Source organism: Odontomachus brunneus, unplaced genomic scaffold (assembly GCF_010583005.1).
Source record: "Odontomachus brunneus isolate Ranch 3 - 2012 unplaced genomic scaffold, Obru_v1 Obru_scaffold_065, whole genome shotgun sequence".
In the NCBI taxonomy this organism is placed as follows: Eukaryota; Metazoa; Arthropoda; class Insecta; order Hymenoptera; family Formicidae; genus Odontomachus; species Odontomachus brunneus.
The window spans coordinates 1328245-1348698 of record NW_022639515.1 but is presented as its reverse complement, the minus strand read 5'-3'; the positions used below and the strand labels follow the sequence as shown (position 1 = coordinate 1348698).

Below are 20454 nucleotides of genomic sequence, written 5' to 3'. Positions count from 1 at the left end.
CTCTCTCTCTCTCTCTCTCTCTCTCTCTCTCTCTCTCTCTCTCTCTCTTTCTCTCCATTTTATTTTCTTCCCCCGCGAGGCGAAAAATGAGAAGCGGCGGGAATAAAAGTGTAGATTTATTATCGTGCCCTGAAACAATTCGCCGCGAGCGTACCAACGAATGCGAAATAACGCCACGATAATTCGAATTCGATAGAACAGAAGTAAGCGATCGGGCAAATAATGCGAAATTAAACGCTGTAAAAATAATACGCGAAATAAATCGCCGAACAAACCCATAATTCAATCCCAATTATTTAAATCGTTGGTGAGAGCCAAGGGAGAGAGTGTGCAGTATTCGGGGGAGAAGTCGCAGCCGAGATTATACGGTGTGCGCATAAAAAAGGGAGACAGAGAGAGAGAGAGAGAGAGAGAGAGAGGGGGGAAAGGGAAAGAGCAGGGGATGCTGAAGAAGAGAGACGCGCAAAAAACGCGGAGCCAGAGGCGTAGGACAGGAGTGCGTCGAACCGGTCGTGCCGCTCAAGAACAACCGCATTCCAAAGGTTTCTACGAGATTGTCGGCCAGTGCCAACATCCCCCTCGTGTCCATCCTCGGCCGCGAGATCGCGAACAGTCGCGATCCGCTATCGAGACCACTCCCTCGACAACAACAATGTATATCCTGATCGCGGGGAGCTATTTTCGGTGAGAAAACCGCGGCCCGCGCACACTTGGAGCGTCGTCGCGAAATTGGAGCATGTCGCTTTCAAGGATACGTCGCGGCGCGGGCGCGTCTCGCTCAATGGGAGCAGGATCGAACAAGAACTGGACACGTACACGTCACACGTGCATGCGACGACGGACGCGCGTCGATGCTGTTAAAACTGCATTATGACGGGCGCTCTCATTCGCCGGCCGCCCCGTTTCTATATTCGACACATTCCGCGAGAAGAGGAAATGAGATTGTCAGGCGCGCGCGCGCGCGCGTGCGATCGAATTAATTTCGAGATCATTGATTGACGGTCCATCGTAGGTTTTTTTCCTTCTCCCGTGCGAATCGAGAACGACGTAGGACGCCAGCCGGAACGTTCAAGTAAAAGTATCAATGCCTGGGCGCTAATAACACTGGTACCTGACTCTGGACATTCTTGTTGTTTTGATCTTTTAAAATACGAGGATATTTAAACTTCTAATATAATATATATATATATATATATATATATATATATATATATATATATATATATATATATTAGGATAGCTGACAGTGACACCCATTGTATATAAGTAAAATTCATCAAATTAAGTACAAAATTCCTCTACCATTTCGCAAGGAACCAGATTTTGTATGCAGTAAAATTTTGTAATCAGTAAGATTTTGAGTTATTAATCAAAGAAGACTGGAAATTCTCTTGTTTCCACTGGCTAAAATCAATATATAAAATAAAATAGTAAAGAGTACACTGAAAATCAATGAATATTCACTAATTATCATGAAATGCTTTTTTTTGCTGATTTACTCAGGACATTTTCACTGATTTACTTTAAGAGAGTGAGCATCGTGGGACTTCGCGATTCGCGCGCGGCAGAGGCGGGAGAAAAAGCCTTCGCGCGCTTCGTCGGCAATTTCAACTTTGTGGATGGGACCGAGCTAAAACGCGACGCACGTTTTATGAATTTTAATTCTCGCCCCGCGCGCAAATTCTCCTCGCCGGCCTCTCTCGGGGTCGGCGCAGCTTATATTTTATTTATACCGCGGCACGGCCCGCCGCGTGCGCTCTCTCCGTTTCGCGTTTTCTGAATAAATAAAAACAATAGCGTCGCGCCGTTAACTTGACGCAAGACACACGCGCGACATTGTCGCCGATTGTGCGGCTGAAGCACCGCGGCAAAGCGCGCGCGTGATTTCGCACAAACGAGCTATTCATGATGGCAAATTAAATTGTTCGGGACCAGCGAAAAATTCAGAGCGGAAAAGCCGAAGTGCCTATCGCAACTCGCTTCTTAAAAACAGCATCGGACGCCCACACGCAGAAAATTCTCATTCTAGTGAAGAGAGAAAAATATCATTGCTGAGGAAAATGATTACACTTTACTTTCCTTCTTTTAAGTAATAAGCTATTTTCAACAAAGAATATTGCTTCGATAATAGTCTTAAAATATATTCATCGCAAATTTCAGGAAAGCTCATTATCACGTACTCGAAGGAATCTATGCTCTTTACAAGAATATTGCAAAATTCTATTTAGAAAGAGGTTGGCTCGACCCCGTGTAATAAACGTGAACCGAGTTTTAACTCAATATTCTTCATTGAAATAACTTACTAGAACTTGCTAGAATTCAGAATGTATTCCGAGTAAATTAAATGCCTGCGACGAACTTACGATAGATTTGCGGATGCATAAACTTACGAAATACCTGAAACAAGTAACATTGACTTGAATGCAGCATGCATTTTTCTATGTGCGGCTACATTGCCGTGTGACACGCGCATTCGCGACGATTACACGCTCCTCTGTCTGCCGCGTCTTACGCTTTTGTCGCAAGTTCACGGGCGTGAGCGAATAACGTGCGCGTGGACGCGCTCAATTTATTCTCGAGCTCGAACTCGAGCGCACGCGCGCGCGAATTGGCGCATTCGACAATGCCGGCAAATTATGCAGCTGCATGTTCTGCGGTATTATTATATGCAGCGTACGTCGCAGCGCGCTCGCGTCGCATGCCATTTGCGCGGCCGCGTCGCTGGCGACATGTGCGTGCCGCGCTAATTGCGTCGGATCGCTAATTCGCGAAGACAGCGGCGGCGGAAGAATAACGCGAGAAAAATATCGACAGTTCGCTGATAAATTCGCGGGCACGCACGAGTCGATGAGAATTACTACGATCGAGAATTCGAATTTCAATTACGAGTTCGCGATCCTCTCTCTGTGTGCGCGGTACTTCTCACTCTCTGTCTCTCTCATCTCGTTGCATTTTTATTTTAATTCTCTTCGCAGTTCTCGTTTCCGCGATACGCGAACAAAATTGCCGCACGATGAGAAGGGAATATCGCGAAAATTTATATTGATATAAAATTTACTTCCCAGGGAAAAATGCCAGAACATGGAAACGAAGAGAAAGAGATGCGTTCAATTGTACAAATCAAGCGTAATTTATACAACAATTTTGTGTCTGTAATTGTATAGACATATATGTATACAGACAATATGTATGTCTATAATTATATAATTAGACGTGTGTAATTCTGCAAAAGATTCTGCAAAAGACGTGTGTAATTCTACATACACAGAAATTGCGCAAGCGCTTTAAAGTGTCCGACTGTTTTTGAAAGGTGCATCTCTCTTGGTATTCCAGGCACCCTCTGTGCCTCAATAAAATCCCACCTCAAAGGAGACTCGCGTCTCGACGCTGTAAAATCAATCGCACGTCACGTAGGATAACAATTCGGCCGCGCTTTAACGAGACTAATTAGCCTCGTTAAGTGATTAGGCCACCGTGGAAGAGAGCTCTGTTCGACGATAGGATCTAAACGTTTCCGTCACATCAGTGTCGGCCCGCGTCCTTAACTCACTTATATAAGAGTTCATTGCGAATTGCGAGACGTCAGTCGAGCGCTGCAACTTGCCCTCGCTCATCTCAATGTAAGGAAATCGCGCTATTCGCAATTTCTGCCAATGTCGAGAGCAATTGCTGCCTCGCGATCCTGTGAGCAGTCGTCCTGGTAATTTCGCAGCCCCGCCATTTAAATCATTCGCGCATTCTCGTGTTCCATCTCGGTGTTTGTATCGCAAATAGCCGCGACTCAATCTCGCCGTTATGCATTACGGCCGTTAGCGCGACGAGGAGGAATAAGCAGCCACGCGATAAGTAGTCGCGTGGCGGAAGCAGGTGAAATTACGAGGATTAATTATACGAAAGACGGAATGATAATGCAATAATGAGCTAACTGCTCTCGCATCACGTAACGGTATCGATCGCATTTGTCTAGTTCAATGTTAGGCCTCGAGTACTCGACCTCAATGAGACCCGATCGTGAATTAAATTCCCGGGCGATCTCCTCGACTTCCGGCCAATCAACGATGAAACAATGTCACCGTGGAATTCATGAAGGTCTCGAAAGCTATCCGTCGCCGCGCTGTAGAAAGCGAGACGGCTCGGAGCAATTTAAACGCGCCAAAGGGGGTTGCTTCCGAATTGCGGAGCGCGTTTCGTAACAGAATCGAACTTCTCGTCTTGCATCTGCATATTTATCGGGAACTGTAATGCACCGTTTGATAACGACAGATGCGCCGAGAGCGAGATCTCGTCCCAAGGTAATAGCGCGGAAATTCTCGCGGAACGGATCATCTGTTTAAGGTAAAAGTACCAATACAACCTGGACCTGGACACGTATCTAATTCTGGATGCTCTTATTATTTTAGTCTTTAAACACGTATTAAGACGCTTAAATACGTCTTTACACCTGTATTTAAATTTGTGCAGCATAGAATATATCATAACATTAATCTTGTCAGGGCTTCTTATATCCAAAATATTTAAACTTAAATTATTACAAAATGTCAAGAAGATGAAATCAGAAGAAGAGAGCGGGGTGTGTCCAAGTTTTATATAGCATATTTTTTACTAAAGTTCTAGAGAGTATCTATGCAAAATTTGACTCAGATCGATCAAGGATTTAAGAGTCAATAAAAAACATACAAACATTCTATTTTATGTATATATAGATATGTTATATCAGATTAATATAACACATACCATATAAGACGTAATATAACATATAATGAATATATAAATACAATATATGTTAAATCAATATATGTAATAAATATATATGTTATGCCGAAAGTTCATCTAAACAAATACAATTTTACTTTCAACAGAATTCTCTCATCTCTATATCTCCAGAGAATTCTTTTAAAAGCAAAAGGAAAATATTCTAAGAGAAGTGTATTTTCAAAATTAGAAAAATTTCATTTTTTATCTTAAAAAATCTAAACTAAAGTATGCGTTTTTAATAGAATATTAAATGTTTTTAATAGAAATTTCTTCTAATAAGAGGAAAATCTTGCTTCAAACAAACATATTTCTCTTGATCCGAAAGGAAAAAAGTTAAAATAAAATATATTCTTTCGGTAAGAGTTTTCGTTTAGAATATAGAAGTACAGGGAATAGCACCTGGCAACTAGAGTTTCTTTTGTCGAGAATATCTTCCCTTTGGTTTTTTAAAGGAGACCATGTATAAGAGGATTCCTCTAAGAATAAGATTACATTTCTCTGAGTGTTTAAATATTCGTACTCTTAAAGGCGAGAAGAATAAGAATGTCCAGAGTTAAGTACATGTTCAAATATTAGTACTTTTATCTTACGTTCTCGTAAACGTAAGGACCGTAACACACAGAAAAACTTAAGCACTAAGACGCGTAAGCAAATTGACCGATCACAGTCGCTGATTCTTCTTACGATTCAAGAATCAACGATTGTGATTGGTCAATTTGCTTATTGCTTACGCCTTACTGCTTAAGTTTTTCTGTGTGTCACAGCCTTAACGCTGATCGCTGGTGAATGTAACGTTAAGAATGTCTGACGGGAGAGGAGATATTAATCGGAAACTTTGTGGATGAATTTATGTGTGATCAAGTATTTGTTCGCGTCTAATTGTGTCGCACTGCACGTTCATTGCGTGCAAATTATAACGTTGATATAGAGGATGTTCATTAAGTGATATTCCAGCTGTATATTTGTACATTGTTCTAGGTATGGCGCCGTTATAAAATTCGCGACAAGGAGTGCGAGAACGTGTGATACAAATTGTGCGACTCCGTTAATAAGCGTATGCGCAAAACGCCTTGTTCACCGCGAAAAAACAATTTTATGCAGATGTATATACACGGCGTAACATGCCACTGACCCGTATTTCTCACGGTCCCTTGGACTGTAGACTCCAGAGGTTATAGACAAAGATCACGATCGCGCACATGTCGCCTCGTGTGCGGATGCTCTTACAGCTTCCTTCTATTTTCATGCCGGCCAATAGAGAAAATTGAGAACGTGACCAAACAACACGTCGGCAACACGAAAGCGAGTCTTACATTCTGCCTATTTGCGCTTTGGGCGAGAGATGTTCAATAGAAGCACACTCGTGCAAATATTACATTCTACTTTAATTAAAAGGGGAAAAAAGGAGGCGAAAAAACAAAAGGAGAATTGGCTGCAACGCAGGAAATCTTCGTTTTCCTTCAAATAATTTTGTTTCTGAACAACTACAAGCGAAAATTCCTTCTCTACAAACCTTTACGAATTATTTGGCGTCGATTAGGTCACTTGTTAAGTCAGCCCCCCATTTTGGGGGCTGACGATTTTTTCACCTCCCCGTAACTTTGTTATTTTTTTACTACAAACGAAAAATCTTTCACTACATATTTCTACAAACGATTTGGCGTAATTTTATAAAAAAAATTTTTTTATTAAAAGTCGGAGGCTAACTTCACAGAGGTTTCAAATAATGACATTTGAACGCGAAAACACGACGGGACAAAGCGCGACGCGAGAAACGAACTGCGAAAAAAGTGGCGGATACTTCTCTATTCTGTGTCGCGCGTAGCAAACTGTACGCGAATTCAGGTCGACGTCACGATTAGTAATTAAGCTAAGCAGACCCCGACGTCATTGGAGTCATTGTTTGCCGTTTCTTTGCTCGACATTCAGTCCGGCATTTACTTATGTAACGTTCGTGTCGGATGTTTCTGCCCTCGCGTAGATTCGCCCAGACGCAAAGAAGGCTGTAGATCGTATATTTGTTGAAAGACTGTACAGTGTGGCTGTCGTCGCGCGGCGTTGGGCCGGTAAAATAGCCTCTCGTAAAACTAGTGGAGAGGTCATTCCCGTGCGTGTCTCTTTTACGCGTGGGGCCATAAAGCAGTCGGAGACTTCAGGATTATGGGATTATCCTTTGGGACACGCGCGCGTCGAGCGTCCCGTCGCTTCTGTTCAGCACGAATGTCGCTTTTTACGATTCTCGTCTCGATTCAGAAGAGTACCTGATTGGGGCGGGCAAGAGAAAACCGATAGAAAGACGTCCGACGTCGTCGGATGCGCGAACATGAACGACCATGTCTCTCATGTGATCAAGAATTATAACCGGTATAAATCGGGAAATTTAATTTTCCATGCTGTGCAGGAAACGGAAAACGGGCAGACGCTCCGTTGATGAAAGAACGTAAAGAACCCACGAGAGTCCGCGATGACGAGTACAGCGTCTCAGGTACAAATGCAAGTTTATGTGTCAACGCACGTCACAGAGGTGAGAAATATAAATTATAATTTCTAAATTTCTTGAAATGAAATCTTACTCAAGACAAGCGAATAGTACTAAAAAATATTACCATTCGAAAGAATGAATGTTTCACTCAAGCTTAGAGTGAATTCTGACTATATGAATGAACATTTAATTGATTAAAGTGAATTGATTGATGTGTGACCGTGACTCTTTAATTTCAAGTGAAGATATTCACTGGATGATTCACAGTGGAGAATTCTCTCTGTATGAGTAAAAAGTCATTCGAATTCGAGTGACTCGGTCGGAGTGGTCGTTCTACTTTCCGAGTAAAATTTCACTTCAAGAAATTCAGACTACACCTTTCCGCCTTTCCCGAAATCGTGACATTCCGATCGATCCCATTGTGTGACAATTTATAATATGACGACATATCAAAGAAATATATATGTAATATTATTATGTATATATCGTCTAGATGAAATAATTATTACCCAAGGATATTTAACAAGCTTTTCCCCTTCAATTTGCACTCGCACGCAATTAAATTACAGCAACCTTGGCACGTTTCACGCGCGAGAATTACACTTTCGCTCGCGTGAGCTCTCTTTTCCGTACGCGCGTCTTCTCTTCAGCGGCGAATACGAGTCGGCCGGTAAAATACGAGGACATTCGGCGGCCGTTGCTCTCTCTCGCTCGATGATCTTTTTATTTTCCTTGGCCAGGGCACAGGAGGCGTTTCATCGTAGGATGAAGTATCACGTCGACGACGGGCGTCGCTCCCGCATGACAGGAGGAAGGCCGCCGTCGCGCGTCGCGCTGCGTCGCGTCGCGTACGCATCGCGTGGAGGCCGAGATGTTTCGAAAGTTAATAATAACAAAGCACAAGCGAGAGCAGAGCAAGTACGTCCACTATCTGGATCCTTGAGCGGAGTCCTCCATCGGCCGATCTCGCGAGCGCGCGCTGACCAAATCAACGACGAGAGCGACCTTCCACCAGATCCTTAAGGACCGGCCATTCGTCTTTCTTGCGAAAGCCTCGGCGGTCGCCGCGAATAACGATGAGTAATAAGGACGTATAATTAAATCGTAAGCAACAAAGAGGTTGTCGGCACGCCTCAATTACGAATAATTCAATAATTCAACGAGCGCTCTCGAATTATCGGGGGGAAGCAACTCCGGAGCGATCTCGAAACAGTGAACGTTGCTCTCGTCATTCTGGTTCCTGTTTCTCCGCGCGCGAGCTCGATTCGCGACTTGCACAACGTTAGGACCATTTCGCGGGACGGTGCAACGCGAGGCTGCAACGTGACGCGACGTGATGCGACGCGACGTGACGAGCGCACGCACGTGCGACTTTACGATTGCAGATTATGCGCACTAAAGGAGGGGCGCGCGCGCGCGCACGCAGTTTAAACTAGTTTAATACGTCCAATTAATCTAATCATGCCCGATCGTTATTTGTCCCGTGCGAGTCGCTTTACGTAATACCGTAGCAAGCTTTCCGACGGCGTTATATCTCCACGCTCGACTGTAAACACTCGCGGACTGCGCACGACTGTCGACGACCATCCGCGCGACAGAGCGGGAGAAATGGCGAGAGAAGAAACCCCGGCGATTTCTCGATCACGTCCGCGCAATGATCGCGTCTTAATTCCAGCGTGCACCACTTTCCGCACTTAACCGGCCTGTTATTTTCACGTTCGCGCGCTCTCCAGAAATAATACGTTTCACTCTCGACGGAGGTAAATACTCTCCAAGGAGAGTGTTCGCACCGCGCTTTTGCGGCGCGGAATCGTTAGAATCATTTCCCCCTCGAGAGCTGAAGACAGCAATCATTCAATCGCGCCTGTTAGAAGGTATTTGAGAAGAAACGCACAAATTGGAATTAGTCCGGCGTTGCTTTTTCTTTCACACGACACGTGTTTCTTTACATATACAGGGTGGGGCAATATAACTGTCTGTCTCAAATATCTCAAATATTTCAAATAGGAAAATAGTGTCTACCAAAGTTTTACGGTTTCAAAGGAGATGTAATGTAGTGACAATGATTCTTTCATGAGTGCAAGTATGCGAGAGTTTTAAGGTTATCTTAAACTTTCTAAATGGAATCATGTGATTTTTCTAACAATTCAAATCAATTCCTCGGATCGTTCTGCGCATAAAAATACAAAATCATCGAAAAGCGAACAGCTTACGAGATATTTCATACCTTATACTTAAAACTGTCAGAATAAAATGAAAAATATCTCAGAAAGTATTCACTTTCTCCAATCATTTCACTACTTTTATGAGCAGAATGATTAAAAAAAATAAATTTTTATATTAAAAAAAGCATATACTATTTAAAAAATTCAAGCTGCCCTTGAAATCTCCCACATACATGTACTCATAAAAATCGCTACGTTACGTCTTCTTCGAAACTATAAAACTTTTGTAGGCATTACCTTCCTATATTGTTTGAAATAACGAAGATATTTCAGATGGACGAACTTATTGTCCCACCCAGTATGTAACGACGGTCGTTTTCGAATTTCCGCTGATTTACATCGGACTATGCCATGTATGTGCTCCTGCAGGTCTATATATACCGTCCTGTCGGCCTATATATCCACAATAAACGCAGGTCGCCGTTTGCAGCGCAGGGTTAAGCAAAGCCAGACGCGTAAATTCGTAAATGAGCGTAATACAAGCGCGTGCACAGTGATGCTTCACAAACGCGATTGCCTCGTACAATCTGCATACCTAAGTACACGAGCGAGTGCTTGTATACCTACTTGACCCATTTACCCGATGACCTCGACACGGGACATTTCTGAAGAGAGTATCTACCTAATGGCGCGGGTGGACTTGTTCGCCGAGTCAAGAACTCCGGCCGATTATCCAGCTCGGATTTCTTTTTTTTCAGTCTCGTGTCTCGAGAAACAATACAACAGAGAGATTCACGGTGAAGGAGAGAGACAAAGAAGGAGGAGAAGAAGAAAAGAGAGAGAGAGAGAGAGAGAGAGAGCGTTCTTGAATTATTTCGCGAGCGGGACCGGTCGAGGTTGGATTACAAAAGCGAAATATTCAACGTCCAACGATAATGACGAGGCCGTCAATGAATACAACGCGAGGATAATCTCGCACAAATGAAAAAACTTTGAAAATATCAGTACAAATGTACCAACGGACACGAACAAATGAAATATAACAAATAAATTATCTCTTTTTGTTTAACGTTCATGAAAGGCGAAATTCAAAGTCCTGACGTAAAATTTACCCCCGAAGATTGTCAGGACCCTCGCGACACTGAATACAAGCTCACGGCAACTTTGCAGTACTTACGTGACATCGTCGAAATTTCTTATGTTCGACACTCTTAATGCCGCCAAGGTAGATTCCTGGAGAATTTGTTAGAAATAGGTAACTGGGGTACGACGACGTCACATCCCCTCTCTCTCTTACTCTCTACCCTTCGGTAAATCGGTCAACTAAATCGATTCCGTGCCGAGCGATTCGAGTCTGAGGAAACGTTCGAGCAGGAAGTACGAAAGGAACGAACGAACGAACGCGGCCGATAATTTAATCGAGAAACTTCCGCCGGTTTACACGACCGGCTGTGCATTTCTTGCAGCTGCACTACCTTAGGTTTCATCACGCGGCAACGGGAGCCTGGCGAGGCGCCGTCCTGACTCGCCAGACTCCTGGACACGTATCCGCGCCGTAATTCCGCGGACGTGCTCGAGCGCGAATACCTTAGGGGCTCGATACAAATAGGATTAGTTCATGATGGAAACGTTCGGCCTCGTAGATTTATGATTTAAATAAAATTCGTGGGTGTTCAGTGGTGAGGACGAGAGTCAGCTGCTTCTCAGCTCGGCAGCCACGTGGAGGCTACCTCTATTTCGCTTCCTTAATTCGAGCTTCGACAAGATGCTAATCGACCGCTTCGAGAAATTCAATGGACGAGGAGCGTTGTGAACAATGCCGTGTCATGACGACGTTACAACACTTTCGGATACAAATGGCGGGATAATGTGGGCGCGACTTTACCGAAGCTAACGCGAGTTATATAAACTGTCATAGGCAAACGTATTGTCCATTTTACCGTGGAAAAATTAATGGCCACCGCGGATAGTTACGAAGCGTATCCACATGGTAAACGTGAGTCGCGCGAGAATCTCGTCGAAAGATAAAGAATATAATCGCTCACTCCGGGAGAAATTCGGTTTCGAAACATTTCGCGATAAATATCACCGATGCTTTATCGTGCGTCTCTCTTAACCCTTTGAACCATACATTTTATTTCTTGATAAAGTTTCTTCAAACTACGAATTCCAGGTCAAAAAATCCAAATTCGAAATTCGACTAGTTTAATATGTCAACTATATAAGTTGTCAAAGTTAACAATTTTATTTCAGCATTATTCGAAAATGACATTTCCTCGATATAAAAAAGATATTTACATTTTTTACAAGAAATTTGTAGCAAACATATCAATGTTTCGACAGTTTATTGTAAAAAATGGGACTTACTGAAAATTTAGAAAAAAAATGTGTGAAAAATTGTTAATCGTCCTTAACAAACTGTTAACGTTTCAGTGTGTTTCAATCCCTAATAATTAGCCCTAAAATAATTTTCGTCAGAAAAAAGTGTCTTTTTCCTACTTTTGTTTTCTTACAGTAATTTAACAATTGAACACCCAAATTATTTTTTACTCATTTCCAGTTCTTCATGTTTATGAGAAGGTGTACATTAATAATATAATCGACCACGTCTGCTAATGTCAGTTAAAATCACTAAGAATGAAGAAAAGATAGAGTTAGAGACGCTGGCTCAAAGAGGCTCACTATGGCTCAAAGGGTTAATACTGCCGTGAGGGAGATTCGCGAGGACCACGAAAATGCCACGGAACAGAGCGACGATATTTCCAGACCGATCGTGCCCGAACGCTTTCGAAGGTGAAGACCTCGGGAATGTGATCTAAATTTGCGGTCATCTTGTATGCGCCCGTGTACGCGACGTGTATGTGTGCCGACATGTGTGTCTACGGTATATCTACCTACATGTATATACATATGTGCCACGCGCATATATCCGATAGCAGTCGGCAACTTCGATGGCATAGATGCGGCGGCACATCCAGCCGTTCGCTATGTACACATACGAGGAGCACATCTACATTACACAAAGGGTGGCGGCCATCCCTTTGTTTCATCCCTTCGATATGAGAGCAGCGTGCCGGAACAATCGTGTGTTCGCCACCGAACCGAACTTGATGCCGTCCGTGGCCTTGATCGCGGTCACGACGTTCAACTTTCTCTACGTATCGAGAAAAGACTTCTCGCCGGTGTTGGGCACTAGTCGATCGAAATTTCCTCCGATCGAAATGATCGACGAATTCAATCGTCGGAATAAATTTCATTGGTGAAATTAATTATTAATTAAACTTCGAGGTGACTGATTGTATGTCGATTAATAATTTCGTCGATCGATCAAATTATCTGTGATTTTATACATATGAGACGACTAATTAATTCGGATTATTTATTTGCCGATTATTTCAGTTAAAGAAAATTTCCATCGATCAATGCCTAACACTATTTTTTGCCCACAGCTCGTTTTATTTATAGTACCCAAGTCTTAATTAAGAAGAAAAGAATCGAAATTTTCATTCTATCTTCGGTCTCAATATTTCATTTAACACACATTTTGATACTCTGAAACCTATACCAATCTCCTTCAATTCTATTTGAATTTACTAACTCTGAGGTTCTCTTTAAAACTTACAAGTGACATTTTGGGCATTTTCGCTCATTTGGAGATACTAAATGAAACTTCAATTTCGTATATTAAACATCGATCCTACAGATTTAGAAAGTTTAGGTCTAAAATAGCACTAAAACTTCGACTCGGGGAGATAGCTAGCTTTTTCATACAGTTACCACGGTTACGTGGTTACAATTCTTTTACCACAATGAGAGACAAAGCTCGTTCGTTGGTTTCACCGAATAATAGTGTGTTCAGACCTACGAATCTCGCAAAGTTTGGCGCGCAACGTGCAACGAGAGCAGTTCGCGGAACGACGACTGTTTAACGGAAGTCACGACTTAGTATCAGTCGAATTGCAACTATACGAAAGCGGCGGGACTTTGTCGCAAGTTTCATATTTTATAAGGAGCACACGTGCGGCTTTATACGTACAAGCAGGTGCGCGCGCGGCGCACAGCAGGGAATTAAGATACGCTGCAGCGTAGGTACAGTACGCTGCGGAGCTATCTACCGTTACAAGGTTGAGGTCGCGCTCTAAGACGTTTCTTGCCGAAATAATCACCCAAGCAGCTTCCATCAGACCGCTGCTTTGAACCCCGAACGAAATCACCATCGTAAAGATCGTCCTACTGCTAAGAAAAGCGGTTACTCCGTTTATTTTACTCCGTCACTTGCCCTCTTTTGAGTAATAGTTATTTCCTACAGAGAATATCTTCTTGACAATAGTCGCGCAAAATATGCCCATCACTAATTTTAAAAGAGTTCATCATATTCATTATATATCTAAAAGAATTCTCTTTGCAAGGATATTATGAACTGACGAAATATTTGCAATAAGTAGCATATATTTGAATGTAGTATGCATCTTTCTAGGTGCAGGCTTTTAGAGAAAGAAAGGGACGAGTCGAGCTCTCTCGCGAATTCCTTCGAGACTGCCGAGGACCTGTGCGACGGTGATCCCACTGCATCATCCCACGCGCATATACATACGTAGGAAGGCAAAAGTGAACCATCGCGCGAATAGTTATTCCTCAAATATAAACGACGTCACGCCAAATTGTCTCGCTCGTTCGTCTGCCGAATGTCTCCATTCATACGGACGACACGTGCCGACGCAGTCATCGCGTGACACGTCTATTCAAAGCGTCTGTATCCTGGCTTGAAATTAGGATACGGGAATGACGCCTTGGCCGTCTGTGTCCGATGTATCCTGTCGTATCCATGACACGATTCGGAAATCCATAACGCGCGTTCGTGTTATAAACAGCCGACGTCGCGCTGCTACATCTGCGGTTTATTACATCGCGCGCGTTAAGATCGATTGCCATGTAACATGCGAGACACGGCGACGCGGCGAGTACGTTAACGCTTGACTTTTTGCCGCGCGCGCGGAAGCAGGATAATCACTGTCTGTCCGCGCTCTTGTATTAATTTCCCGCGTTAGTTCAGAATCTTGAATGTCTGACTTGACACTGAGAAAAATCGCTTGGATATCAGAACAGAGGCATATTTGCTACTTGATGATTGTTAGGAAAGCAAATCGAACAGTTACTGTTACGAATTATTTCTCATTATTTGTCATTTTAGCAAATATATATTGTCTGAGACACAGATACTAACAAGACTTTTTCCTCTCAGTGTCCTCTGATCGCGCGCATCAAATAAATGTTTTGCTGATCCAGAATTCTAAGTGTCACAGTAAAAATTAATCGCTATTTTCTGTATCTGCTAGAAAACTTTTATAGTAGACAGTAAATAACACAATTATTGGTATCTCCCTTAATCATTGGCATTTTAAAAAAACCTGACAATATGACCAGCATTGCAATTAAACTTTTTGCCTGCACTCTATAACCTCAAAAGAGATCTTCGCAAGAAAAACCAATGTCTTCTAGAGTGTCAATGACTAAGGGAAATATCAATAATAATAATTCACGTCTCTCTACGTAGAGAGAGAATTTACTGTAGCGTTTGTCTCTCGACACTAGTCTCTTTTATCTACCACAATTTTTTATAATAAATTTGACTCTAATCCGAATTGACACCACAGAGAAAGAAAGAGAGAGAGAGAGAGACTTTCTTACTAAATTTCACAACAGGTTTAATTCTGTCTTCTGTCTCTATATTGATTAAATACGTACAACAATAGTTTACGTATGATAAACATTTGATCCTTATTCGCCTTTGACTAATGTCATTAAATACAAAACATACGCGATATCGTAGTGTTTGCTAGTCATTTATCCATCTTGGCTAATTCCTCGCATCTGGATAATTTTCTCTATGACTGCAAGACCATTTTCTCGGGTGCGGAAGAGCGATCGGAAAAATAGCTGACTGATGTCGCAACAGTCGAGAAACGACGTCTCGGTTCGAAGCCGTAACAGCCGCGACATAATTAACCACCTGTGCCGTTTGTAATCAACGGCGCTCAAAAGCGACACAAAGCGAGTGACGTGAAAGTGGACCGTTCGCTCGTGGAGCGTCGCGCGCGTAATGCGCGTGCACTTTTCGAAGTAGCGAGAATAAATCCGACGCTGTAAAGAGTGAAAAGGGGGAGAAAGAGAGGAAGGGTGAGTGTTGTTGGAAGATGAGTCGCGGGAATGGGTAAAAAGAAACAAAGTGCGCGTGTCCGGCGATAATAAAGCAAACAAATGCGAGGCTGGAACTCGAGCGCTGGGTAATTTACGGTGTCGGACGGACGAAGCTGGCCCAAATCCGACCGGCGATTTACAGCCGGCGGGGTCAGGGTCGCGAGCGGAGGAACGAGTCGCGCGGCGAGTTCGCCGGCCGCTATATAGGTGATGGCTATTTAATAACTTTCCCTCTCATTTTGTATGGAAATAAAAAAAGGGATCGCGAAAGATTGAATAACGAGCCGCGCACGCCAAGAGCCAGGAGCGCCGGATAATTGCAGGCCCGGCGGCGGGTGTATGTGTAATTAATTTTTGTTGAAGCCCACACGATTTCTCGGGCGCGCGATGCTTGCTCAGCGAAATCGGAGAATTTGACAAGAACTCTCGTACCGCGGACGCTTCAGCAACGAATCACTGAGTTATTCGCCAAACTGGCGTTTAAGCGCCCAGACCGACGAGTCATTCCCTCGCATGTGCACCGAGGCTTGAACTCGCTACCCGGAAAGCTGAGCTTTCTTTCCTTCCTCCGTCATTGAGATGGCTTCAACGCAAGATATCCGTAGCCATCGACAAGTATCGACCTTTTCCCAAACGCCCCATTACGATAATGCACCTCTATAAAAGTGAATGATAATCGGAGTACCTACGACCGCCATCTGCTGGGCACACTTTATACTACATAATGTGCGGCTTATCCGGTCTTATGGTAATGACGGTTCCGCACAGCTCATTTATTAAAATGATCGATATTCCTGCTTTATAAATGCAATCAATATGCATCATCCAGCCAACAAAGCACGACGATCCGTCTTAGGGAGTGTATCGATAAAAATTCCCGGACACAGAAGCCGTGCGCACCGAAATGCATTTCCAAAGCGACGTCACGTGAAAAATCGCATGACGTTAAACAATTTCTACAGTCTCGCGTACACGGTGTCCCATTACAAGGCCCATGTGTTGGAAGACGTTTTCGATAAGCACAAAATTTCATCTGCTTAAATGGAAAAATACGCGCGCATATTTTGATCGTGTATACATTGAGAGAAAAAATATCTGAGAAATAAAAATTTGTTTATTCGGTGAGTACTGTGATGACATATTTATTTATACTAATATAAAATATTTTCCAAATAAGGAAAGATATTTCTTAAAACCTTGGGTTTTCATAAAAGGAATTGTTTATCCCATTTTACATAAAAGAATTTAGATTTAAATATAAATATACTGTTAGTACCCACCGAATAAATATTTTTTAAATAATTTTTCTCTCAATGTGCTGCTGCTCGGTAATAACATACAGCAGAGAGAAATACAGTTCGGATCAAATCATTCTAGGACGATCTCATTACCGTCCTTGAGTCCCATTTCCTGATTCCACACGACGACTAAGAAGTGGTTCTCAAGAGTAATCTCGCATTTTCCGCGAAACTTAAATGAACATCTTCGCAAAAAATTGAGTCTTAAAGCAATATTCATAGTCAGACTTTATATTTGAAGTAGTCTTAAGTTTATCTTCAAATGTTACACGGACCGTTTAATTGACTACGAAGATGCATCTGAAGATGAACTTAAACGCAAGATCGATTTATGAATATTGACCTCAACATCTCAAACAGATAGAAAAAAAGCAAAAACAATAAATGCACGCCTAAATAAAATAATAATTCCAATTATGAATTGAGTTCTAATTTCGGATCAAACTTAGTTTATATATATGGAAAAAAAATACACATTATAATATATTATACATTTCAAAACATTCTTTATATTTAACCAAAACTCTAGGACATCAACTGCTGTACCGACTCTTTAGATAAATGAAATTGCTAGTAGATTGTGTCACATATATCTTTATTCTATTTAGACCAAAACAACGTGAATATATTATTAATTTTAACGTTCGATCAACAAATTTATGTAAGTAAAAGTTACTCTAATCTTCTTAATCTTAAATGACATAATCGGGACCGTTATCTTCTATTTTAAGTAAGTTTCTAAGACAGAGAGCGTTCAATGATGCAACAACATCAGTAGCATTTATCAGCGCCCTGGGGTAAATCCTTGAAGGACGAGAGAGAGAAAAGAGGGGAAGAAATTACAAGCGACAGATATGAAAGATGCGAAGGTAGCCGAGAGGGGTCTGTATAAATGAAAAATGGACCTGCGGGAGCCCCGCGGCAAATACAGGCGGCGATAATACTCACTGCCAAGCGAATCCGCCGGTGATGCCTTCCCGCAGCCGATCCTTGAGACTCCGTTGCCTGGAAGGGACGGCGGGCTCTTCCGGCTTCATGGGCGGTGGACCGCCGCCGGCACCGCCGCCGGCACCGCTGCCACCGCCACCGGAGAACAACGCCATTCCGTCCACGTACCGACGACAATCGTCGAGCCGATCGTCGTCCGGGACCGGCTCGGCCGGGACACACTCTCGCGATCTCCTCGACCTCTACTCCGGCGGTTTCACGTGGCGCATCGAGCGGCCGGCATGATCACAGACACTGTGGGAGACGTGGCGATATCCTCGGAATACCTCGTAATCGGAGCCGATTCCAGGAGGTTGGAAGACCAACGGTTGCCAACGGCCGGGACTCCGTCTCGCTTCGGAGCACCGCCGACACTCGCGACTTCGCGGTCGATAGCGACGTTATCGCGCGTCCGCAGGGTCACACGTGCGAACCGATCCGTGCGAAGTGGTTCGGCGAGTCGCGGTCCGTCGTCGTCGACGTTATTATTCGCCGTCGCCGTGCGTATCGGCCGCGGACAGACACGAGCGAGCGCGAACGAATCGTGGCCGGGACGACATCTGATGATGACCGCTCGTAGGCACAACGTCACTTCTCTCGCGCGTCTTGCCCCTGCGCCACCAGTGCCTCTGACATCGTGCCAATTGTCGTGAACCCCCCAGCACACACCGCAAGCCTTCTACTTCTACAGGGTCGACCAAATTCGATTAACCCCGTGAGCACGTGTCGGACAGCGAAATCGTCGCGCGCAGCCCGATGAAAGCGCGATCGTTTTCGATCGAGCGGAAAATCGCTCGAGAGAGAGAGAGAAAGAAAGAGAGAAGCAAAAATGACGCGGACAGTGATATTGTATCAGACTGAGGAAGAAATGTGGCACAAGAGCTTCGGGAGACGCTTTCGCGCGACCTTTAACTATAGCGAGCGCCATGTAAACAACAACAACGGGCTGTCAAGCATGTATGAGACTCGCAAACGACTCGAAAACTCTCCAAGCTCCGTTGATTTAAACGTTAAGGACGATAGTATATAGCTATCATTGGTGTAATTTCTTTCTTAATTTCAAACATTCAACAGCACTTTATTAAACTATGTTAATTCGCCAATTGAACAAATAATGTGGAATATTTCGTGCTTGAAACGCGATTGATTTCCACTTCTCGACAATGATATAATCTCAAGGTATCAATCTATCACCCTCAAGCGTCTTAATCAACGATTCGCATTTATTTGCAGGATAAGAATTGACCTGGAACATGGTTTAACCGGGAAACTATCTTCCTCTCTCAGAAGGAGGGATCTTGCAGGAGATTTAATATCTATCCGCGCATAAAAACCTACTCTCTTATCTCGTAAAACGAAAGACTATTTTAGCAAGAGTCTACATCTCCCGTGTGCTGCGAGGAGAAAATTACTAGACGGAATTTATTGAGCAATCTTTTGTATCACGGTCATTCATCATAACGCAATCTTCCCTGTGACGTTGGTACCCGTTTACGCGCGAAAAAGACGGGCAGAGTCGCGGAAAAGAATTCACGTGTGTGAATCAGACTGTAGAAAAACAAGATAAAGTAGCGTATTGTATGCGGTAGCACGAAAATATCTACGTCGTATAATATTCGTCTCGGCGTACTAATCTTCGCGTTATCTCGCGTTGCCGTTGCCACGTGAGAACTGTGCACTCACCGAAATATTACAGAAACGTGCACACAATCCGGGCTTATTTAATTTTTCAGTTTATTTAGCGTCGAGTTTCAACGCGAGGAATGCATTAATCGGCGAACACGAGCTTTATCTCGGACGCAAAATACGATACAAGACACAACGTTTTTCGTCTGCTTTTAATCATTGCATCGCAAGATACGTATCGTTTTATAGTAGAAAATTATTTTTAAAGATGTATTGCAACACATATATATATATATATATATATATATATTCTTCTCAAGCAAAAATTTTCATTCAGTCATTTCTTTATCAATGGAATAATAATTTTTCTGTATTATAAAAAAAATAAGACAAGAGCATATTTAAATAAAATAAAAATTACAATAGAAAGAAAGAACTAACTTCTTTTAAAATAAATTTTGTTGGAAATCCATAACACATACACATGAATTATAAATTTTTAGTAAAATTTTCTTTAAAAAGGACATTTTAGGCTTTCGCCGATTTTCAGTACATTGAAGCATTTTCCGATAAACGATAAACTACTACAAAGAAGATTAGAAATGCAAGTGCGTTTCTTATCACAAATACGATTCATCATTCGTTGTTAAAACGCTTGCTTTGCTTTTTTTTCTTCGAAATGGACATCGTTGTAGTGGACGAACGATCGGGGGGTGGAGAAGAAAAAGAAGATCGAGGGGTGAAAGAGTAATCCGCGAAGGAGATGTTGAGAAAGAGGAAAGATAGAGAAAGAAGAAAAAAAGAGACAACCCGTTAGAAATGCCGTGAGAGAGCCGATCGCTGAAGATGGATTGAACACTCTTGTAGAGAAAACGACGACGCTCGCTCGATAATCAATCAACCGATTCTCCCGATAGACACAGGTCTATTCGCGAGATAACGC

General features: G+C 42.9%; 1 protein-coding gene across 6 annotated transcripts in view; it reads right to left on the bottom strand.

Annotated features, from left to right (window-relative positions):
* LOC116846543 (TLD domain-containing protein 2) overlaps positions 1-20454 on the bottom strand; it is a 190848-nt gene that overhangs the window by 142515 nt on the left and 27879 nt on the right. For 2 of the 6 annotated variants that reach the window (XM_032820500.1, XM_032820502.1), the window contains exon 2: positions 17847-18570. The exons of 3 other annotated variants lie outside the window; for them this stretch is intronic. In XM_032820500.1, coding sequence (XP_032676391.1) covers positions 17847-18001 — 155 coding nt within the window. In that variant the 5' untranslated portion in view covers positions 18002-18570. Of the gene's footprint in view, positions 1-17846; positions 18732-20454 lie in introns of those variants that run through there. One more of the 6 variants, XM_032820501.1, reaches the window with a different exon arrangement.